At 33.1% G+C, this 26,248-nt stretch overlaps 1 protein-coding gene and 2 long non-coding RNA genes across 3 annotated transcripts in view; 2 read left to right on the forward strand and 1 right to left on the reverse strand.

Annotated features, from left to right (window-relative positions):
* The window catches only part of LOC145970878 (uncharacterized), a 29,850-nt gene extending 7,619 nt beyond the window's left edge, over positions 1 to 22,231 (forward strand). Inside the window, exons 2-3 of the long non-coding RNA XR_014438652.1 lie at positions 8,723 to 8,810; positions 21,990 to 22,231. This is a non-coding gene — a long non-coding RNA (uncharacterized LOC145970878). The remainder of the gene's footprint in view (positions 1 to 8,722; positions 8,811 to 21,989) is intronic.
* On the reverse strand, positions 916 to 26,010 carry Gycalpha99b (guanylate cyclase 1 soluble subunit alpha 2). Its single transcript, XM_083097914.1, has 11 exons — positions 24,960 to 26,010; positions 13,706 to 13,785; positions 12,839 to 12,921; positions 6,471 to 6,816; positions 4,623 to 4,986; positions 4,213 to 4,392; positions 3,765 to 3,903; positions 3,317 to 3,483; positions 2,566 to 2,709; positions 1,492 to 1,646; positions 916 to 1,404 (listed from the first exon to the last, which is right to left on the reverse strand). Exons 1-11 carry the CDS (start codon positions 25,194 to 25,196, stop codon positions 1,209 to 1,211), a joined length of 2,091 nt encoding a protein of 696 aa, XP_082954040.1. The 5' UTR covers positions 25,197 to 26,010; the 3' UTR covers positions 916 to 1,208.
* LOC145970879 (uncharacterized) lies at positions 23,122 to 24,100 on the forward strand. The gene is made up of 3 exons (XR_014438653.1): positions 23,122 to 23,286; positions 23,423 to 23,595; positions 23,765 to 24,100. It is a non-coding gene; the product is annotated as an uncharacterized LOC145970879 (long non-coding RNA).
* Positions 26,011 to 26,248: the final 238 nt, after the last annotated feature.

Raw genomic sequence — 26,248 nt, forward strand, 5'->3', positions numbered from 1 at the left:
GATATATCTTTTTATTTTAACATATTTCGAAATGTAAACATATTTTTGTGTGTGTAACGTTAAATATATTTATATAGCTGTGACAAGAAAAAAGGAGGTTAATCGGCTTTTACACCGACAATGAGATAACATGCTGTGTGCGATGTTCAGCTTCGATTAATTCAAGTAAAAAGCAATGATTGCTTCTCATTTTAACTAATCGAAGCTTCACGTCATATACGTAACGTGTTATCTTATTATTAGTAAAAGACGGCTTAGAATCTCACTTCCTAAGAGTGAATCTGTTCACTTGTAATTGAGTGAAAAATAACTTGACGAAAGTGATGACTCCACTCTGATTGAGTGAATTATTCACTTCAAACCGAGTGACACATTCACTTTACGTTCAGAGTTAAACAGTTCACTTTTGTGAAAAGTGAATGTTCACTAATTACGAGTGGCAGTATTTTCACTATCACTTGGAGTGAATATTCACTCGTTTGGAGTTAGATTTCACTCTAAGAAATTTAGAGAGTATATATATATTTTTCTCTATGCTACTCTTATCTTCTTTATCTTTTTGATAAGTAATTTATTTTTCGATAACAGATTTTAATCAGATTGAAATTTTATAGTGCGGATTATACATATATCGTTTCCACGTAAAGATATTTGTTTTCAGATATCAAGATATTTATATAATTCTTTTTCTAAAGCGATATTGTATTGTTGATTTCAAAATCTTCTTCAGAATTCACATTAAAAAATTAAATATATAGAAAAGATATTTTTTATATTTTTGCATATTGTTAATATTTTTAAAAATATATTTCCTTATCACGTTTTTTTATGACATTTATATTTTATAGAATTTCTTTGTTAGGTATTTTGGATTTGGATATGTTCGGGCAAGGTTTTTCAAATGATACACAAACATAGAGAGAATCCATGGTAGAGTTTTACTTCTTATATTTAATAAGTATATAATGATTATAATCTAAGACTCTGCGTATAAATAGCATCCGCACAGGATCCCTTTCAATGTGTACGTACAATTAGCGCCATGCTTTTAATGTACCTTTAGTGCCAGCTTGAGAGCTCATATACATCGATCGATCTGATAATGTCGGGTATGTGTGTCATCGCTATTATCGATAGTAATATCGTTAAAGTAACACACTTATCAGCGGCACGGCTTCGTCGGTATATGTCCCCGTGTCGGACAATATCTACATATTGCTACTGATTCCGAGTTCCGTAATTGCAGCTTGAATATGCACATCGAGAGGTTCGCTCGCGTTGACATCGCTATGCTGATATCCATTGAGAAAGTAACATGTGCCTGAAACATTGGCTGGCATTCCCTTGGGTAAATTATCCTTGGTCCGCGGTTCCAATATAAATCCCGATTTTTGTATTAAACACCTGTAGATATTTGTATAATGCCATTACACTTTATATTATTATAAATATGAAAGGAAACATGTTACATATTAAAACGCAGTCACGTACAGGTACGTAGTTGGACTGACGTTGACGCGAAGCGGCTCGCTTGTAGACTCAAATTTATTCGCCAACGTGACATTATGCCCAAAGAGACAGTATCTTGGCATTTTCTTGCCCACGACGCCTGCCAGCACCATTCCAGTATGAATGCCGATGCGCATCTGATAGAATAATAAACAGAACAATCAAAGTTGAATATTATTAATATTGTATATTAGCCAATATAAAACTTAGATGACAGTTGCAAGAAAATATCAATGAAAAAGAAATATTATATAACTTGCTTTAAATGTTAATGCAACTGTAAGTGTCTCGCCTTGCTTCGTATTTTCCTCCCACTGACCACTTGTTATCGTAGTTAAGAAATACTTTAAATGGGAAAAGTTTTAATAGTATTCAAGACGAGAATAATAAACAACGTGAAGTATCTGCTCGAGTGGATATGTAATAATCAGAAACATCTTTCAATTGAAAAACTTTGAGGAATCATTTTAAAAGAGAAAGAGAAAGAGAGTTGCTGTATCCGTCTTTTTTTCTCAAATACGAAATATAAAATATACATACAAAAAGATTATGTACATTCAAAATTTATATTTAAAAGAGATTGGAATATCATAAAAAATGTTTGATATGGAAATTATTATTTTATAAACTAAATATCACACATAGCTACATTTTTGTTTAAAGGCATTTCTAATATTGCAAGAAATAGCATTCTATGAATAAATATTCATAAAATTAAAAAGATTTTTAACTATATTATACGTATATGATATATGTATTAAACACATACATATATGATATATGTATTAAAACAGGCACACACACAATGCTACATACATACATATATTAGTTTATTGTTTCGAATATTAATATTTGTTGTGTTTTTTACGTTTTAGTATAGTGTATACACACACAATAAAATTAAGACTGATGTGCTATGCCAAATTGCACAATAAAATTGTAAATATAGTATTCACTGTGCTATTACTATCGATATCACGCTAAAGGAAAATTGCATATAATACAGTCGCATATAATCACGATCTTATCTGTAATCATGTAATCAGCGTGTAATACCTTTATTGGCTTGCCTTCGTGAGTCAAGTGATGAGAGCACGTTTGTATCATCTTTAGGCCCATCCAAGCAATTTGTTGCGCGTGTGTATTAGTATTTCGATGAAGGCCGCATGCAACGCAATAGGCATCGCCGATTGTCTCTACCTATTAATACAAGAATAAAGTAAAAATCAATGTATCCATTTATGCATGTACATAATAGCTATTGTTATATATTATAAATGATATTATTTGAATTCCTTGATAAATTAAATTTGATTTGATGAATTGAGTTTGAAAAATGGCATTCCGTTTTATTCATCGGCATCTGTTATTTATTAGTGTTAAAAAATTTAAAAAACTGATAATGATAGAGGTAAAAATTTTACCTGCGTTTACCTCATATCAAGTTCGTTTAATGTCTCAGAGATGGCGGCATCGTACATTTTAGTCATAAGATAAGTTACAATTTATCAACTAAATTTCTTCTATAAAAAGATATTAATAGAAAATTGTGCATATTTTACTTCATTTGCCATTCTTAATAAAATAAATTATCTTGCCATCTATAATAAACTAGAAATTTCATTTTTAATATTTAGTGAAACGTTTGATGATTTATTTCGATTCTTGTCAATAAGATTTCAGACAAGAAATGATGATTCTTTCAATTAAGTATAATGATTTAGCAAATCAAATAATATTACACAAAGATTATTTTATATTCGAAAGATATATTAAAAATTTGTCAACGTCTTCTCAGCAAACGTACCTTATATACATCCAACTGACCACAATACAGATCAAATTGCTCATAGAGATTTTGAAGCATATTAATGACCATCATTGGTGTTGCTGTAGCACAGATGGCCGTAAATCCGACTATGTCACTAAACAGCATTGTAACATCCGGATATGTCTTCGCTTCGATTGTCTCTCCTAAACGAATTGAAATATCAGTTTTTTAATTGATCATATATTTTTATTACAAAATAATACATATATATTATATATATTGCGCAATAAAATGATAATTGTATAGAATCACATTGGTACTTTAATGGTACAATTGTTTAATTTCTCTTATGATTAATTTTTCTTATTCTTTTCATTTTCAAACATTATTACACTAAATTCAACTTTGAAAGAGAAAAACTTGAAGAGGAAAGCATAAAGGTATTACTATATCTCATGACAGGATATAAACTGTTGTAATTTACCCAGCCACAGACGCTTCGCAATATCCGGTGGAAATATAAGATGTAGAAGACTGACATTCTTTTCTCTTTCCGCATCGACCGCCAAGTTGGCTTCCTCTATAGAACTCTTCAATTTGTCCATACGTCTTCTTAAGCCATCCTGAAAGAAGATTACTTACCATTGTATTTCAGATAGATATTATGATGTAGTCTATATCTGTATTATATATGTGTATATATTATATACATATATGTATGTGTTTGTGTGTGTATGTATGTATGTATGTGCAGTACATAGTATAGAGGATATTGAGCTACGATTTTAATCACGCTATAAATACTGAATTATTATATTATAATAAAAAATAATGGTAGTATTAACCGTTAATAACATGATGTATGTCGATTAACATTTTTACGACAAGTAGACGTGAGTGCTCAATTTATGACCGATTATAAATTTAATCACCTGTGCCCTGGCTTGCTCGCCAACGAGTATAACATCTCTTGTAGCATCATGAAGAGGAATATCAGAAATGAAGAGTCCTCGACCCGTTAAGCCTTCTAAACCATTCAAGAACGGTGAGCTTACAAACAAAATCGAATCTGATTCTGGACAGTGTACCATTTGGCCCTTCATTTCCAGACCCTGTACAACAAGATAATATTTTTTACATAAATAAATATATTTTACCACAGATTTGCGCACCAAGGATATTAATAATTTATAGTTTCGCAAAGAGATCACGCAAAAGTTACCAACCAAAATAATTTCCTTGCCTAGTTTGCTTTTATTTACATGTTTGTATTACGAAGTACTCTCTCTCCGTTTACGAGTAAGTTGATCATCGTGCGTTAATAATCATGTTACGAACATACCTCCGCGGGATATTTATCGACGCTATCCGGTCTCTGAAGGGTCAAGATAAACGGTGTATTCGCGCGCTTTAGGATCTCATGAAAGGTCAGAATGACGCCGTGAGGTCGTGTAAAGATGAAATATGTTGATATCTCTCTGCCGAGTCGATTCAGATGGTGACCAAAAATTTTCATGAAACCGACGCCGAGTTGCACGAGTTCTAGCTGACGATCAACGACGAAATGCCATGGGAATGCCTTGCAGAAGCTTGCTACACCCATGCGAAGATCTGTTGCTTCGCTAGAGAGTGGACGGAAAGCGGGCGATACTGCATCGTAGTCTTCTACATCCTGTTCGCTGTAACGCTCCGGAGTAATACGGTATCTGCAATATTCAAGGAAACGATCATTCTTTCTCTTGTAAAAAAATATTTCAAGGTTGAATAGTCGCATTTCTCTATAGATATGCTAAACTGAAAATGTCTCGACAAGACGATATCGCAGAACCCTTGATTAAAATATCACTGTATTATAAAATTTATTCTATAGATGTAATTGCAGATGATGTAAACGTCTCTCGTATTGATATGAAATACGATATAAAACAACGAGAGACAACCGAAATCCATTGGATAAATGTAACTAGTGTCTACTGAAACGTTTAATTAAATTTGGAAATATAAGCGATCAGCGGCGACAATGTTTTCCACGTCATTCACGTGTTCACGCTCAGATCAGCCTTATCCCTTCAGAATTAACGTGACTCGGGTAGTGCTGCACCTATCATCAAATATTTGCCATTGACGAGAATCAATATTTGTTCAAACGAAAGGTTTACACTCTCACATGCTGCCTTTGTCTCTATCTGTACGAATTATGCATTCTACTCACGTGATATTATTTCGGAACACGCGATTCAGTGAGCAAACATTAAATGCCCCATGCAAAAGCTAACAAACGTGTGTAACATAGGATAGATGGTATAATAATTTATCTTTTCTTTTCAGATCACATTTAGTACGTGACGAAATGCGCGAACGAATACATACGCGTGATCGAAATCCAGCGAAGATTTTAAGTAAACATAGATATTGTTTGTGTGATTTATGTACAAATAAATGTGTATAAATTATTTGCGTATGAGATGACATTTACAATGTCGCGAGAGCTACTTGTGTACAATGCTTATTGCACTTTGTCTCGCAGGATATTAATGTCAGCACAACAATGTTGAAATTTCATGTATTTATCTTTGCAGGTACCATTTATATTCGTTGATACGTAGATCTAATCATGACTGAACTGAAAAAAATTTCGGTGAATATTGAAAAGCCTATAATTCTATTACACAATTGATGTGCTACCTATTTTCCACGTATTTCTTCAAATCATATTTCCAGTGCTGTGCCGTTTGGATTTTATATTTTTTTGCTTCTCTCTCTCTCTCTCTTATTCGTTCTCTTTTTGCCGATTTATACGAATAGCCGTCTACTGCCGCCGAATCAAAACCGTGTCGCTTCAAAGAGAACTAAACGTGAACCTTTATATTCGTTGCTACGGAAAATTCGCTCACGCGTGACATTTGATAACAATTTTTGTGTTCTCCGTTAAACGCAGAGATAGTCAGCTCAGAAAATGTTCTCATCCCTTCGCATTTACGCCTCGATATGCATTCTTTATATCCTATCCTATACCGTTTTTAAAATTGAACTAAAAAGAAACGGAAATTAAAATCTGCATATGTATGACTGGGGATTGATATTATAAATAAAAGTAAAACGAGAGATATAATAGTACACGAGAGATAAAAGATTGAATTTTTTTTATCAGACACAGTAAAATGAAGTGAAAGAATCCATAAAGATTTACCTAAAAAATTTCGTATTGTAAGGGTCCGGCAGTATATACACATCGGCTTTATCGTCATAGAACTGCCTTGCGATACCCTTCAGACTGCCGACCAGCAGATAGGCTATAGAGGGATGATCGGTGGTGAAGTGTAGCTCCAGCGCTTCCGGTGTGGCGATACACACAAACTCTGCCTCGGTATCCGATCCTGACTGATGCTGAACAACGTCGTTTACGCCATCGAGTGTGATCAGGAAGGCGGTCAGATCGTTCCCAAGGCAACGAAAGGCCCGCTCTAAGAGACCCACGCAAGCCCACGTGATCAGCTCTTGTCCGAGATGATCGAGAAACACGTTCACGTCGACGTCTGCAAAAGTTTCGCAAACATTAATTCACCGTGAGGGAATTTCGTCGAGTCACTTAGAAACCGTTTATTTCTTTCTTTGCAGCAGATTGCAGAGAGCTAAGCTTCGTAAATAACAAGTATACAATATACAACACGTCTTTTCAAAGCCTCCTTAAATTTGCCAAATAATCTTTTCTATGCTAAAAGATACTCTGTATATTGAACTAGTATTATACATAATATAAAGAGTATATACATATATAAAGAGAGAGAAAAAGTAACGAGTTCTTCCTTCAATTCTTTTTTTTTCAGCTTTTGCGAGGACAAAGGATTTTTCTGAACTTTATTGAAAATACCTATGAGCGCTTAATATGATATTGAATACTAAATCGGAGCGTTGGAGAATTTCGAGCGAATTTCGCGGATCGATAATACATGTCGCGTTTTAGCTCTGTTAAACCCAGTGTGTGTGGTCGGATCCCTTGCAAATCCGGAAATAGACACGGTGAGCAAGGGCTGCTCTAACGCTCCCGTATTATTTCACATCGGATATCACTATGAAAACACGATAATTAAAATAGCGGTTGCGCGGTCGCACGATGCAATACGTCCGGCCAATTGTTCGGAATATCACGCATGGCATTTTCATATTCTGCCATATTATATGGCTTCTGGTAAAGAAATAAATTTTTACGTGATTTATTTCAATTGATAGACTGTCGACAAAGTGTACAAAAATAAGCCCAATGAAGTTCTCAAAACTTTATGCTAAGCAGGCAGGAAAATTCTCGTCATTTATCCCGTTAAGCACGTCAACCGTAACATGTATCTGATAGATGCGTTAGATCACGCGATGAAATATTGCAAATGTTTGTTCACGATCAACGATATAGGATAACATGTTGTCTGAAAATGGAAATGTTATCTCTGATTTATGTGCTTGATATTTACGCTGCGATTATCCAGGAAACACAGACAAAGAAATTTTCGGTCGAACTTTCTAGGTCATGGCGATACGCGAGAAAAATAAGCGACGGTCCGTTCGCGTTATTCGAATACGATCAAACAGTTTGCTTTGATATATGTTTTGTGATATAAATTCTGGTGATAAACAATTTTGCTGTACAACATTGTAAGATGTTATCTATTTTGTATACACTTCTCTCTTAAGTCAATCTTGCAAATAGCCTAGTAGGGTCCTGTATATCCTCGGTGACAACACGGTGTTAGAGTTTCTCCCAAGATTGCATTACGTTGGTACGAGAGGTATCTCCTATGCTCCAGTAACCACAACAACAACCATTTCCTGCCGTCTATACGAAACGCGAAGTGATCGCGGTGCAAGCGAAAGGGCGAAAAGATGTTCTGGGTCACGACGAAGGAAATAATGTGTGGCTTATGCTCACCATTTGTCTTGCCATGAATCTTTATGAGCAAAAATACGTTTCCCGCATGCTTGATAAACGGTACATATTTGTCAACGAGCGATAAGCGCGATTTATACCGTTGCTAATAGACTGCAAGCACACGAGAATTTAATGGTCTGATGATGATCTCAAGTGACGCAAATATTGAGAGATAAATAGACATTATTAATTCATTATCGCAATCCTCTCGCGCGCGTTTATTAATTATATATGCTATATATAATTAAATATCTCCAAAGCTATTCTTGCTTATAAACTCATGTGCAATGTATTGAATCGCAATAATTGCATTAAAATACGCGGCCTGCGCTTTTAGCAGTGAACTTCGATATTCAAGGGCCGGCATAATTGCTAACGCGGGGGAAAGAGATTCCACCAGGATGGTAATTTCTTTACGGTATACGCGCCTTTATATATCATAGAGAAAAAAAGAGACCGCGGGGTGATTTTGTTTGAACTTAAAAGTATCGCGTTACACTACCCTTGTCTTTTTTTTTCAGAATTACATGCTTGGATACGGAGATCACTTCGACCGAGAATATGTATGTGCTGTGCTATCGTCGTCAAAGGAACGTCTTGACGCAGGAGGTAAGTTGGCGATATATTTAACAGGAAACTACGGTGCGTTACATGTTTTATAGCAGATAAACAGGCGTTTCATATAATCGCTCACGGTGCTCGCAGCATGGCGCAGCATTTCCTAATGTGGTTACATAACAATGCGCCCCAAGTTTATTACGTTAGGACACCGTATTTCTAAATTACGAGCGCTAAATTCCATCCGCGATGCGTTTCACGTACTAGGTTATTAGTTACAAAGGGCGCATTACTCGAACAACGACTGTTGTCTTCGGTGAACCGGACCTCATTCATAAGTTCCGATGAGGAAGTTAGATTCGAATACATTACATGCACGGATCAATTGTCTGTGATGTGATTAATGGGACGTTTCTGAAGCATGCTTCATTGTAACTATAGTACTCGAACGGCTGAACGTAAATTGGGTTAACATGCGCTCAAAGATGAAGGATCGGTGGAAAACCAACTGACAGCCAACATTGCTGTCAAACAAACAGCCCCGATGCTCTTGATTTTCTGCATCATGGAAATCTATGACTACCCGTTATAGAGTTCAAAATGTATGTAAAGAGCAATTATAAGAATCTTTTTAGAGATCCGAATTTTTAATTAATTAGAAACGTTCCGGACAATAGAGGGGAAAACGAGTTGTGTGTATAGCAATATATGCTCCTATATTAAGAGAATGAAAAGTATATTTGTCATTGTACACACTTTTAAAAATTAATTGATTAATTCACTAATGAATTCAGTATTGAATACAGATAATAATCATATACGCGTTGCGCGTGCACACTTAAAGAAGATATTAACATCTTGTCATTTTTTAACATATATTTTTTACAATACGATATGTACTTTAATCTTTGATACGTCCATACATAAAAAATAAAGAAAAGCTTTATATAGATAAAATTTGCAGACATTTCAAAAGTCTGTTATACTGCTGGCTATGATAGTCAGCTGCAGATAAGTATCTCAAGAGACAGCTGTAAGAACTTTCTGAAGAGATTTTAACAGTCTCATTTCTTTCCGAAGAGTACTTGTTTGTTTTAGAATTAATATTCTAAAATATATCTTTTCTCTATGTCTACATGCGTTTTGTCAAATCGCTATTCTTGATACATTGATCGTAAAAATAATTCAATGGAATTTGCAAGGTTTCTAAAAACCGCTCTCTTTTTCAAGTGTATCTTCTTTAATGTGTACTTATATATAAAATTAATTAGTTAATATAAGCACGTTTGTAACTCGTTAAAAGTACAAGGAGTTATGCAAAAGACGTAGGGACGGTTCATTAACGATAAGATAGAATTTATAATTATAAAATATATAATTATTATACGTTATTCACAAGACCGTTATTAAGATGAAATTGCAAAATATAATATAAATGTAAAACACATATTGTAAAAAACTAAATGATAGTAAAAATTTGATCGTAGAAACTGAAATCTGTGAAATTGTATTATGAAATAACTGAAAAATAATAATATTGTTATTATTCAAACTCACCACTAAATATTATAGAAAAAGCTTTTACAATGCGAAATCAAGAGCTGAGTTATAGGGTGGAATAATTTTTCATTTCTCTTCTTTCCGCGCAGCGCTTTTCTATATATTATCGATGAAATATTCATTTCTCGTACGTCTTTCGTTCCAATTTTTGTGCGATAGTAACAGAGTCTACGAATCATTTATTTATAATACAAGATTATCCTCTTACAAGACTATACGAAAAGGTATATATATACAGACATGACAAGTTCGAAGAGAACTGACATATTCCTTGAATTTGGATGGGGAAGGGAAAAGCATCTGTGTCAGTCGCATATAAGATTAAATCAATAAGATATATCCATGAGATACAACATCATATAACGACGAAATAACATCTCAAACATAATTTTCCGAGACCGGGTTCATCTAGTTCATTAATCTTTCGGAGTACGTATTACCTATCCGAAGGTTCCTTCGTTAACGCCAGGAAAGCTTTACACATGGTCGCCTATTTGTGCTATCTATCTACCTTGCAACAGCATCCTCGTTAAAATCGTATCAAATCGTGTGATCGAAGTATCGATGAAGGTACTTCATTGCTTAATAGTTTCTAATTTCTGATAGCAGATATCGCGTCTCAAAACTTTGATATATGAGTTTATAAAATCAGTCAAACTATTGCGTAACTGTGAATATAAAAAGAGATATCTCGAAAAAAAGAGATATATCTGTTTAATATATCCGTGCAAAAAATAATAATTTACATAATTATTTTTTTGTATTATATATGCGTGATATTTACTTTAAAATAATTAATGTTTAGATTATTATTTTAAAAATGATATTAGCATTATTGTTCTTTGTAGAAAAATTACCTTCACTGCAGCATTTTAAATTGAAGCTAAAAATTGCATGTGACAGACAAATTAAAACGCGGGACAAAATTAAAACATTATCATACGGCGCCAGATTGCGCTTCGCTATGCAGTTGCTAGGGAAAGTAGAACGCGTAACCAAGGATCCGGGACGAACACTTTTAGCAAAGCTATGGAATAATTTGAATGCGAAGAAGGACGACTGCCTCGAGCTTTATTTGTAACAACGTTCACAGCCCTTGTGTTTTAACTTCCATTGCAAGTAATATGCATAAAAATGACTACATCAGACATTTTATAACGTTCATGTTGAATGCAATCGTTTATAGTTGTGACATAGTTAATTCTCGTAATCCGAAAACTTTCTTTCTTGTTCTCGGAGGCAACCCATTAATTTTTTTTCGACAGAAGCAAAAGCGTGGGTCGAGAAAAAGGGGTACTTCTACCAATTGGTTAATTGATGGATTACATTGTTACTATCTTGGTTGCTGGATATTTTATTTGAGACGTGGTAAATATTGATTAGTTTTCGCACTTATTCCGTACTCATTCAATTAAAAACTCGGTCAAGCCTATATTAATGGATTCTCGCGTTATCAGCTGAGCGGCAAAACCAAAGGGGACAATAGTGCTTAATGTGTAATTGCAAAAAGTGTAAAAGTCGCGCAAGCATGACGTTTGATGCTAGGAAAAGGATATTTTAAATTAGCTTCCATCTGCTGAAATTACACGACCAATAACCGATTAATATGTAGAACTATTTTAAAAGACACTTTATAAAGAGCTTTCTATTTTTTCATTTTATAGAAATCTGTATATATTTCTTAAAATATTTAATATTGCTTATGCGATATTTTTTATTAATTTACTGTAAATTATAATCATCGAAAAGTTACTTTTTGCGAATATTTAAATAATTAAGTGAATTTTATTGCAATATAAAGTTTTTTCATATAAAGTTTTTCATATAAAGTTTCATATAATTTTTACAATTGTAATAAATGTTAATGTAATTTCGAAACTATTATATAATTTTGAAATTAATGTCTTGACTTTTTTCCTCAAAGAACTAAGATGTCGACACGATAAATCTCCATAATTTAATTCTGATAATTTATGATAATCGTCTCAACGTGTGTATGTGTGTGTGTGTGAACCGATCAATGTTAAACGTTAAACATAGAAAGTCTTATTTGAAATCGATATATACATCAATCTTCTTTGCGACAGTAATAAATGGTACGATGGGTTCGTAGAATTATAGCTACACTTGAGCTTATTGGTAAGCATTTTAATATGGTCGTAAACCGAAACTATTTTATGGTGTATCTCTCTTTTTCTTTTTACATCTACTGTCTTATATAACGACATGTGAGAGAAGGAATTCACACACATGCTTTTAAATGCTGCCAGTAATTTACATCATTTCTATATACTGTGCAAATTTAAAATAAAAAGGAAGAAATTTAGTCTTACAAAAGTTATTGTCATGCTAGTAAATAATTACATACCGCAAAGATAATTATGTGTAAAATGATTAAAAAATTCATTATTCAATAATATCACATCAAAGAATCTTCTTCTTATATCGTATAAATTCGTACATATATTAAATAGAATTCTTTATCATTATATAATTGTAAAAAAGATATTTTATCTTACCACAATCGTAATTCAATGTCTCGTAAATGTCTTCCAGTAAATTATAATTCTCCTCTTCTTCAACATTACTTAGAAGCTTTTCTCTGAAATATAAAATATATAGTGTGATATTACTATATCTGTCTTGTATATTCAATTATAATTTAAAAAAAAAGTGAGAACTTGCAAAAATATTACATTACAAATTGTTAGTTAAAATTTCATGTTTTTTATTTGGATATTTTTTTATTTAAAAACGCATCAAATTTTAAAATTTATATAAAAATACGTATTAATGAATACAGAAGTTGTTCGTTATACTACGCTCTTGTTTAATTCAATTCAAATTAAATAAATTAAATGTAAACCTTTTTTTTTGTAAAAATGATTTCTAAAATGCAAATGATCGATTTGCATTTCTTTTAAATTTATATTGAATCATTTGCATGTATGATAAAGTTATTATTTTTATATTTTTTACAGTATAAAATTAAATTATTTAAGTTATTACAATATCTAGATTTTTTGTTTTATTAATTTATTTAACAGACTCGTTTTTGAGAATTTCTGTGATAATTTTATAAAAATATTGTATAATATTTATGCTTTTATATAGTTATTTAATTATTTATGCTTTTATACAATTGAAAATATAGCATAAAAATACAATTGTGTTTATTGGTATATCCAAGAAACCTTCAAATTTAATTAATTAAATTTTGCAATAATTAATAACGAAAAAGCTAATTTATAATATTACGAATTTTTATAATGTACAATATAATATACTATATTGTAAAACAGTTTATTTAAGTTTTTTATTTTTTTTTTATAAAGTAACATGCAATCTGTTTTCTAATAGAGAACATTTTTAATGAATATACTCACAAAGACGACGTTGTTGATGTTGGAAGAGGTACTTCATGTTTATTTAATAGAGCTTCTAACGCCACAGCTACCACTTCGTTCTAAAATAAGAATAGGAGTTACAGAAATAATTTTAAAATGACGAAATTGATTGGTCCAATATAATAAATTATTTGTGTAGTCGTTGGACAACAATACTTAAATAATTATGTGACTTAAGTTAATAAAATTTCTGAAATAATTGATACATATTTAAAACATAGATAATGTGAAAATATATTATAAATTGTAAATAAAAATGATATATATCGAGAATCTTTAAATTATATACTGAATTTTCTCTTATTGTTATTTGTAACACATAATCACCTAAATATTAAGTTATGTATACGTTACATTTAAAAATATTTGATACACATGGAAGCATGCACAAAAATCCACACATACATAATGTATATATATGTGGTGATTTCGAACTTTTACCGAATCGAAAATTTCGTTGGGAAAATGCATATGCGGTTTATATAATCCGCATTTAAAAGATTGATATACGCGCTCATATATATGTATATATCATGTATCAATACACCAAAAAAATATATTACATGTCCGACTTAACGACACGCCTGATGTGCATACGATTTAATAATCGTTGTGCAATAATTCGATAGTTATGCGGAGGTTAAATTTTCGCTGTTCCAATTATAGTCTGCATTTTGCAACAAGAATTACAGTATCATTTGGTACGCTCATATGGGCAATTCTTCTCAAGAGAATAGCGCTTGTAGAGTATTCATATGGGACATTACTTTAAACCAACGTGACCTTCATTGCTTAACGATGTAGAAGTCAAAGTTATTCTCTTAACTTTTACAAAGATTTATATTAGCTTATATAAGATTAATACATTAAAACGCAATTACATACAATTGTGACTAATTGTATATATTATATTATATTAAACACATTATGCTTTAGAATTTTACATACTAAAAGGATTCTAAGCTTTTATGAAGTTCTTTTAATATTTAATAAAAAATAAATTATGTCGAATGTTGAGTATTGAATGCTACAATATTAAATTATAAGATAATGTTTTATTATATAATAGGCACAATAAATCGCAATAGATAAAATATTAGTTATATAAAATATATGCTTTGAGTTGTATATTTTTTCATAGTTAATATAAGTTAATATAAATAATTAGAACTTATTAGTATGCATTTTTGATTTTTATTTTATTATATATTTTTTATTTTAAAACGATATTTTTATTGGGAAAAAAGACTTCTTTAATTTAGATAATCTGTTACAACGAAAAGTTTACTTGGTAAATAACAATTTATTAAACTATAATATTTGATAAATGACATTTATTGATAGATGATATTTGTATCTACACATTGCTAGAAAGATAGCATCTAAAAAATATAATAATTTACACAAGTAAAATTAATGTAAAAAAATACAGATATACGTCAATATTATTTATTATCTATTTATTATCTCTTTTTTTTCCGATAATTTGATAAGATGGAAAAATGTTTTGATAATTTCTAAAATAAAATTTATGTATGAGTTTTATATATATATATGTATGTATGTATGTATGTATGTATGTATGTATGTATATGAGATAATGCAGAAATTTCAAGTTAATAGAACAACATCATCAATGCAAATTATTTAATTCAAAATTAAGTTGTAATTATACACACAAAATATTCAAAGTTTTAATATAATTTGAAAAGAAATATATTTAGTTAAACTCTAAATGTTGGTTAGTTATAAACGAGATTGTTAATAAATTATGTACTAGCATCTATTAATAATTATATATAATCTATATAGAAGCTCTAGATCAGAGGGATGATTTACAGAAAAGCTAGGCAACCAATTAATCTTCTTTACATATTAACATTTATTGTCATGCGCACATTGTGAGAATAATAATAATGTGAATTAAATGTACAATTACAAAGGGAAATTTTACCATTAATTAAAAGATAATTATGTTTAAATATTTGCTATGTTATATGCATACAAGCCATTATGATGGCAGTATTAGTCATCGATTCCAAAGACATTGAATTCATTGCATCTTAATTTTCATCTTTTCTAATAATAGCATAATACAAACTAGATGTCATAATAAAATTATGTACACAAAAAGGAGGGAAATGGGAAAAGCAACTTAATTAGTTATCTGGCGCATAAGTAGTTAAATTACTTTCTCTAACTTTCCAAAAGGACAGAATTACACACTCCTGATAAAAATTATAAAATAAGATGTTACATGCTACAATGAATATCAAAAAACAAAGTAAAAGAATATAATGGACTTTTAATTCGATTATAGATTGATTGACCTATTTATGTTGAGAAACATGCTGAAGAACGTAAAATTCAGTTTTCAAAAATATTTCTTTATTTAAAAGCACTTATAAAAATTATGGAAACATTTTATATATAAATATGTTTTATATAAATACTTTTTACAAAAGAAAAAAAGTGACAGAATTTTGGCAATACAAAGTGTTATTCGATTAAGGTCTTGATAGTTGCATTTCGATTTGAGCCAAAATCGATAGGAGGTCGCTCTAGAACGGCAGAGGAAGGTCATTTAAACTATTTGTGAGAAAACAGTCATGCGAATTGACATGTTTATCACTTTATAGAATCGTGGAAAGTACGTATAATGTTGTAAAATAAGTTGTGTCGGATTTATTGTTATAAGAAGATTCACAAATTGTCATTTTCTATTTGAAGGTTAATTAAATTAAATATTTTTACTATTGATTTATAACATCATATATAATGTATTTTGTGTATCTATTTCTCTTAAAAAAATTGTTATTATAATATAATTATAATTTTCATTCTGTAATAATATAATTATTATAAAAGAATCATACGTTAAAATTGTTACATACTTTTAATAATGACATCTTTGAAAATAATTATTTTATAATTATACAGTGTATTTATGAGAAATGACTATCATATTGGATATTCCGTTAGTTAATATTTTTATTGCACTGAAAATCGGTCAACCATTATTCTGCAGCAGCTTTCAAAAATCAAAGTAAGTACATCGTGAGAGGTACTTTAGTGGCTTAGTAGAGATCTTTTTTTATTTTTGCATTTCAAATACGTCATAACGTGATGGCTATGGGGACAAGATTCGCACGACAACTGATTGCTCGATAGCATTAAGTCAATACTTCTATTTTAATGAACACTTTTGCTCGTCAGGAATATTTATAAAGCTTCGCCATTTGAAAGAAAAAGAACTGATAAAATGCAAATTACTGAAGCAGAACAATGAAGAAATAAAAGTACATATATGCGTTTCACAATCATTATACGAAATCATTATACGAATTATATAAAATTTGCGCTTGAATCGATATATGCGTATTAATTTGTTCCTTATAGAATATAATATTTTTGCTGAGCAGAAAATTGTACTATAAAATCATATTTTCATGAAGAGGATATAAAATATATTTTTTCATTATAGAAAACGGGGCGCATAAATATTATGTCACATATACTTACACATTTTTTTTATCATAACCTGTGTAAGTATAACCTGTTTATCGAAACTTGTTTTACAATACTTTTAAAATTCCTGTTAAATTGAAATTCACTTTTTTTATCGAGAAATCTTAAAAACTCTATACTTCAAGTATGTTACAAGCAGTTCCTGCAAAATTCATCGCTGTTGAATTTTGACGTTATTTTCATGCAGGCCCAGATGTCTACACTTTCATCACGACATGCATATCGACGCAATTCCACAAGTAGGAGTAAAACTTGATTTCCATCAATTTAACTAAGTAACGAAGTTTCTGTCGCGTCCATCCAATTCGTAGAGTGGAATGGAACCCCGTGTCGATTCGCTCGCCTATCACCATAAAGCTTATCTGTCTATGTGTCATTCACGGTAACAATGATTAGTCACAAGTGTCACAGACATATCTTTCGAACGCACGGCGACAAATGCAATCTGTTTTTGCAATTCTCATTCATCCTGCGTATTTACGCGTAGGGATTGTACGGGCGAGAGGGTAGTATACCAACGTACCCATTGTAATCTGGCGAAACGTTATATCATGTAATAGATATGAACCTTCTGTTTAATACCTTAAGCATAATTTGATTATTTCTGACCACACCAAAAATAGATGCTCATAGATACTGCAAATTTTTCAAATAACCTAGTTGTACCTTTCTATTAGACAATCCTATTTGTATATTATGACATAGATATATGATAATTGTAATCTTTGCTCCTGATATTTGCCATTTGTTGCAACAATCCTAAAGAATATAGTCATTTAGCTACATCAGTTTCCTCTTTGACTGTTCTCGAAATAAACATTGTCATGAAATACTTTGTTATATCCTTTATACTGTTAAACATCTTTCTTACGAAGACTAGTATTTTGCTGAAAAGAACCAGCTTCTCATAAAGTACTAAAGTTTCTACTACAAAGCGCAAAGGGACGATATACTCGAGAAAATAAAAAGGCAAGAAAAAGGATTAATTTTATACACGTCCTTGTTGTAAAACGTACGTAAGGTTTCTTTAATGAAGAGCCGACAGCCTGGTAAGAATGAATACCATGTGGCTAACCAAGATATGCTGAATGTTCGTCCGTTTTACGGAAATTCTACGTAGTCCTATGAAGTTCGAATTGTTGGACTTTCACCGCACGATATTGTTAGCGTCGTTTTCGTCGAGAAAGGAATTCTTGCATAGGAAGTTACTGAGCTTGCACATTCAAAAGCTGATACTTTGAAGGAAATATTACAAACAATGTAAAGATGTTTGTAAAATAATAAATGCAAAATTGTATTCATTTTACAAGAGAATTGTAGAGGAAGAACTATTGTACTTATCAAAAAAATATAGATATAGATATAACATATTAAGCAAAATTATAATCTTTTATTGAGTTTATTTATACGATATATCGCGTAAACATGTTATGAATTCACAAAAGATTCGATTGCCAAGTTTGCCTAGTTATTTTATTAACTTATCTATCTTATTCCTATAATGGTTTTCGGTTAACTTGGGAGACGTTATAAGATTACGGTATTTCTGTTGCTTCTTGGCACCTATTTTTCTTACCTCAAAAATGAAATAATATATGCAACTTTCCAGAGTTATGAAAGCGAAATATCTAGCTCCTTTCGTATTTTGTAACGTGGAAAGTTGAAAGAGATATAACTTATACAATGAATTTTCGAGTTTTAATGACACAATCCTTCTTTTCATATAAACAATCGTAATAAAATAAAACAAAAGACATCAGTTATAAAGAAGCTTTGCTATATTATAGCAAACAATAATAGAAATTTCTGAATGAAATGTTTTATTTCCAAAAAGAATTTTTTTTATAAATGTCATATTTTCTATCACGCTATTTTTCCGCATTATAAAGCGTTAACAGACAGAAATGTTACAATTTCCATATGAAAATGTTTATATATGCACATATATATATACATATATACATATGTATACATATATGTATCTATATACATACTAATCCGTTGAGATTTTCATAGTAAAAGGCGCATATTGCAACATCGTTTGATAAAAATTGGATCTCTCTCTAGCGTGCGCTTTCAGTATTTATGTTTCAATGGAGATAAACGCACGCACATGAATACAGCACATAAATTGCTTCAAATTGGTACAACGTACAATAATATTTATGTTCACGCTCTTTAATGGAGAAAATACAAATTATTATTATTTACTTCATATTAATCTTATGGAAGAGGTAGAAATTCAATTAAATCTTAATTCAATTTTAGAAAGATATGCGTGTATGTGTATTATTATGTGTTATTAAAAAGGTCTTATTAAATTTCCCACGCGAGGATATCATTCTATGATATAATTTTCTGGACACTATCGGAAATTTTATTCAACCTCACGTTTTCATTGGAAACATTATTTGATGCGGAAGAATATTTGCGACCGTTTATCGATCTGGCATATTCCTCGACGTAATGGCTCCGAAAGTATCCACTCGTCCTCGAAGGAACTGCGCGTCCCAAGATCATTCGTTCGCGTTTGAGAAACGTCGTGCAATGAAGATCATCCATCATAACTAGTCCGTAGTAAAAACGCGCGGGGGTAACATGCGTGTTATGCAAATCCGTCGAATCGATCGTGGTATTTCCATAACATTGCGGTAGCATGGCATGGCATACGGTAACGTGGTATCCGACGGAACTGCATTTACGACCCTTGCGATTACTCGACGATGTTGGAAGTGCCGTTAGAAGCAACGGATGTATCGATCGCCTTTAAAGAGCGTATTTTGCATTGCAATGAGCATGATTAGGTCTCCGTAAGTTACAGCCCGGGAGGGAATTGCCATTACGAATTATTACATATTTTCTCGAGAGATGAGTCGCAAAAATATGTGTAATGATGTCTCGTAACATTCATACTCTGAATGTCAGACAGTAACTTGTCGTAATATCATATATAGTGCGCGTTATATTCTTTAATTGATCAAATATAAATAAGAGTTTTGAGTTTTGTTTTACGATTATTAGTAATATACTTTTATTATATTATCCCAAATAATCCCTCAAAATTCAAACTTAAGATTATTATATTATCCCAAATAATCTCTCAAAATTAAAACTTAAGATTGATTAAAAAATTGTACGTTAAGTATCCAATAATCCGGGCTAATACTTCAAAGCTTGTAACATATAATTAAAATTTCCCGGCGCTTCATCATTTTCCATTCTTGTCCATGTGCAGGCTAAATTTTAACTTCGTGCACGCGACAGATAGCAAGCGTACAGACTTTAGCCATGCTTAAAGTTCTGAAGTGCTGTGATATAGTGTGACGGTTATCATGGTAACTGCATTTATGATCTCGTGAATTTATACGCAATATTTATGCCGGTCGTTGGATGCGTGGCGGCTTTTCGCAGGAAGCTTGAAACATTAATATGACGCACACGGTTACGCGGACGTATTATTCGACGCAGAAATATTGTGTTAAAAATATTCGCGTTTGGTACGTTCGAGTGAGATTTAATAAAACGCGGGACATCGAATCCAGGTATATTTATTGGCTCGTCATTTTCCCCGAGGATATAATGTTTATTAAATCATAATTAATGTCCGCATTTCACCGATGTTACATAATTATTTTATGAAATCTCCCGCGTATGAGGTAAAATGTCGTTTAATCTTCGTTCGAATATCAATTCCGATCCCTCGATTAACGCAAGCCGCATGATACATCATAGAGCTTCCAACTCCGACATGATGATCGGAGTACACTATTATTGGGTCAGGTATGATAAGTAAGTTATGTGCTACTGAAGTTTCTCGTGGACTGCGAACGGGCGTTTCTCACGACATGGCATTTAAGAAGCCGCTGTTAGGAATGGCTCGTTTAATACCTGCGCTCTCGGGATTAGGCGGGATAATCTACTTAATGTTCATTTAAGAGGCGCTCTCTTAGACGCACAAAGGAATTCCTCGACGTCTCTTCGTAAAAAATTCAATGCTTCGGTGAATGAGAAATAGTTGGTGGCTGCACCCGAGCTTTACAGTGTACAGCTTTTCTCTCTTTTTTTTCTCTCTGTTTGTTGGTTACTTCGTACGTCGTCATACTCTCGTTTGTCTTACTTTCTACTACAACGAAGAAAAAATTGGGGAAACTCGATGGCCGAAAGGTAATTGCGGGAACAATACCTTGATACTCTGTTCGTTAGATTAATTGCATTTGGAATTTGCAATCCGCCTTTTCTGCTACGCTCTATTGCGTCCAGCTATTGTGCTCGTAGAATCCAATTTCGGTTTTATTTTCTTTCTTCCCCATATATGCAAATGCATGCATACACACACACACAGCGTACTATCACTTTTTTATATATTGCGTTATGTTCTCCTCATATTGATATACATATATGTGGATCATCGATAATGATTTCGTGTAAATTTTATTTTTCAATGCTAGTGTCATGTTGGTGAAAATCTATCATGAAATATCGGTTTTCTGATGAAAACGAGCATCCACACGCAACATCCATTATTTCAGAAATATTTTGAAACATTCTTCATATAAGATTTCTCTTTTCATTTAAAAAGAAAGCAGATAAAAAGCTAACGTGCTAAGGAGATTGCATTTTGCTAAGCATAGTTTACAACTAAGTTTTAGATCTAAAGCACCCGTTTTATTCTCTGTGGCACATTAATGATTCGTAACATCCGCCTTTGGTGATGATTTATTCATTTATTTTGCAGAACGATTTGCTATAGCGGACACTGTTTACGAGCACTTCTAATTGAATGGAGGAATATTCGGCTGTATACAGGTTGCGGAGCAATCTTGTGCTTCTCGCCTTTTTGTCGGACTAATTGCTCTTGACCCTTTTAACTCGGAACTGCGCCGAAAATATTCGTTTCTGCATCATCACAAAGTATATGTATGTATATTCTTCGATTTATTGAGAAAAAAATAAAGTCGATAAATAATGTAAAGTTTCAAGGAGATATAGTTCCAACGCAAAATAGGAATGTTAAACTCTCATGAAACAATGAAAAATTATATTATTATTATATCTATATATTATTCTTACGCGAATATATTATTGCGCATATATAGCTGCCAAAAAGAGATTGATATTATAATTATAAAATTTCGCAATCTCATTTAGAGTTGCATTTTATACATTTATTGATTTTTGTGACACTATTTAATGAAATATCGCACACACTCGCGTTGAAATTGTGCTCCAGTAACTGTGAACTGACGATCGGGTACTCAAATTGCGGTTATAATTTTCAAATAGTCACGTTTAGTGGATCAGTACTAGAAGAAGAATTTCACAAAATGATTACGGAATCTGTAGAGACACGATATCATTTATATTTATTGAAAGATGAAAGTTTGATGCATTGAAAATCCCTGTTAATCAGAGTACGGCGTTAGAAATGCTGGTTTATGTACCACCGCATGAATTCAATAGCATTTGCTTTATGGTCTCGCTTAAATTTTCATAAAAATTCAATTGCTAATGAACTGGACTTGGCGTGTGTTCCCTCCAATGTTTGTTTCAGTAATATTTATGCAAAGCGACCAATGTTCGTTTCAATAATATTTAATCCGAATATTTGAAAAATTCGTTTTATTATTGCTAATTTCTTTCTCTAATTATATTTATTATTATAAGAAATATCAATTGATAAGAGAAAATAAAGAAAATATTTCGATTAACAAGATTTATCGTATTTATTTCAATTTTTTTATTTTTTCTATTTAAAATAAGCAATGTGTCATTAAATGATGAATTTTTTTGTTCGTTCATCATTGTTAGAATTTTGGAAAAAGCGAAGGATTTGTGGGCGTGCCTTTTATGGGAGAAATTACTTCTATTGCGCAAACCTATGACATAATACAATGCAATCGATAAGTCTCGAGGGTTACTTTCGATTTTACCCAATATAAACTTCATCACAGCCTCGTCCTGATGCCTATTCTTGCAAGAAACTACTCATTTCCACCCGATTCATCGTGTACACGCGAAATCGAGCGCTGATGGTGAGTGGGCTGTGGCTTAACGCCTCCTGGATTTGCACCCGACGTTATCGCTTTAAGTGCCGCGTTCTCGTCTCCCTTAATCTGCCATCAAACGCCGTTAACCCTCTGAAATACCAATGACATTTGCCAACTACAGATATGATCATGCGAGGGGAATCAATCCAACGTGATTGGACGGAAGGCTCTTCGATTTATTGCAATTCAATGATCAGAAACTGATATCATCTGATGATATATACTTGTACTATCCATATCGATTCAATGCATACATTCTCATAAGAAGTATTCGAGAAGTAATTTTATTTATCCGTAAGACATTATTTGTAAACTAATATCTGTTTCTCGTTTAATATAACTATTATTTATAGCTATCGAGATTTATAGATATGAGATTTGTTTAACATAAGAACTAGAAACGCTTTTCAATAATATATTGCATATCTTCAAATTCAAACGTATTACATAATTTATCACATAGGTGCTGGAACTGTAAAAGAAAGGTATTAGGAAGGCATTATAGGAGGAATTACGCATTAGTAGAAGAGACAAGACTTCTCTGTGCCAAGTTTAATGCTTTGAAGCAAGAAGCTCTGTGTCTTTCTTCAAGACAAGGTTTCGAAACATTGGCCGTTCGCGTGAGTCGCTAACGCGGTTTGCTTCCGTGCGGAGGGAGAACTTGGAAACTCCTGCTTTCTCTAACGGGAACGGCAGGAAACTTTTCGTTGGGATTTATTATATATTTCTGACCTAGTTCTCAATGAAAAACTGTCCCGATTCCCCATGATGATTCTAGTAACCGCGCGCGCGTTTAACAAATGGGAAATTTGTAATAGATATTTTTACATATATCAAACGAAGAGAACGTAAAAAGTATATTTAACATTATACATAAGTAGTAATTGGTATAAATGCGCATTGTTATCATTATTTATAATTAAATCATGAGAATAATTTTGCTGAGTTATTAGAGACGGCATAAAATATCAAAATAATCATTACAAATGCTAGTAATTATCTCGTATTCTTATATAGTTCGTATATTTCATAATTTATTTCGTATTATTTAAAAAGCAATGAAATAAAAATTAAAAAATCATCTAAATTTATTGTTTCAACATTTAGGTCAACGTGATAAATATAAATTCAACCGTCCAATGCGCAGATACTGCACTTCAAAACGACCTCAATTCGGCGTCTCGTTTATCACGATCGTCGTCGTCTTTGAAAACGGAACTCGGTCGCGTTCGAAATCCGCGGTTATAGGCGGCTTTAGAGCAACGACAGTGAAGAGCAAAATTTTCGCAACAAAGAGATGTACATAGACGACAAAGAATAAAACCTTGAGCGAACTACACCAATTGCGTGTCACCGTCTGTACTAATCCGACTTTGAACTCATCGAGAGTAAAGCCGTACAAAAGATAGCTGGTTCTTCACGCTTGAAGCTATTCCTTAGACGATAGTTCTAGGTCTCTCACTTCTATCTAAAAACTTGGGAACGATATACATGCATTTATTTGTGTAAGTTTTTCTACTACATCGATAAGGTATTAATGATATTAAGAATACATGCTGGATAAAGCGATAAAGCACACTGCGAAGAGATTATGTGAGGACTGTGTATGCAACTGTGTAGCGAAAGCTGAAGAAATAAAATTATCGTTTATACAATACCGAAGGATTCGTCAAGAGGGTCACCGCGGCTCTTAGGTGCTTCAGATTAAGTGTCTGCGTATCCTCGAGATCGTCACCGTCTTCTCCTAGAAGCGATGACGTTATTTGAACCGACGATTGTCGCGACGGTTTGTCCCACTCGTCCTGCCTGATCCTCAGGATCCTACGATGATCCCCGTCCTTATTTTCATCCTTGCGATCTAATTTGAAACGGCTGCTGGAGAACGGGCATGCCATTTTGCAGATGTACTGCTCTACTGTAGTCCAATGAGAGGATCTTCCAGATTATCAACGAAAGACGAGCGAGCACGCGGTGTTAATTAACGATAAACATGTCGCGCGTTGTTATTTATCAGCGATCAGCTGGTACAGTCTAAAACTCTGTGAACGCGCTCCTTAGTAATATATCTCTTTACCGCACTTCTTAGCAAATCTCATACGAATGTGTTGCTATCATTTGCAATCTTCTCATGTCGTTATCCTAAGCTGCGCGCGAACACGTGAGACCGATCCGAAAACCTGCCGCTATCAACGCTCTTGCGATCGTTCCTTCGATCGTCGTCGTCGTGATGTAGCTGATACCGGTATGACTAATGACCGCCGAGGGTGCCGTCATTCTCGATCGCCCGTTATCGCTTATTGCACGTAGCGGAGGAAAGCTTCGTCGCACCGCAACGCGCTATTCGCGCGCACGCTATCCGGCGTCATCTATGACTTCCGTCGGGCCGGACGCGGCGCACGCGGTTGCATGTTAACGTGGAGAACTCGTTAGGAGAACCCTCTGAAGAAATTTGTTTACCTAAAATTTCGATTCTTTTCCCTTCACCACGTTTCGCGGAATCGTAATCTTTCGTCCGTTCCACTCACAATCCTCGGGACGTCGGGCAATCCAGTTGCTCGGCAACCGTAATTCGCGCGCGGATTCACCCCGCTAAGAACGCGGTGGATGTCACGATAAATACACGACGTGACAACGCGCTATGTACGTTGCCGTGCTGGAGCGCGTAGCGCCATACTGCTCGCGGATTGACCGAGGCGCAACGAGCAACGCTCCGAGGCGACGGGGAGGAAAGAGCGACGAGGAAGGCACCCAAGCGAGGGTGAGTCGACGGCGTAAGGGGGTGCACGGAGGGTGAAAGCGCCACGATGGAGGGCAACGGAGACGCCTGCGCGTGTTTTCCAGCCTCCCTCTCGAACACCGCTCGCGCTTTCTGTCTTCTCCTCTCGCAGGTTATAGAGAAGGAGATCTATCTACCTGCCTGCCTGCCTGTCTCGCTTGTTTGCTCACC

Source organism: Camponotus vicinus, unplaced genomic scaffold, assembly GCF_025532165.1.
Source record: "Camponotus vicinus isolate PSW18456_S1 unplaced genomic scaffold, iyCamVici1.0 SCAF_4, whole genome shotgun sequence".
Lineage (NCBI taxonomy): Eukaryota > Metazoa > Arthropoda > Insecta > Hymenoptera > Formicidae > Camponotus > Camponotus vicinus.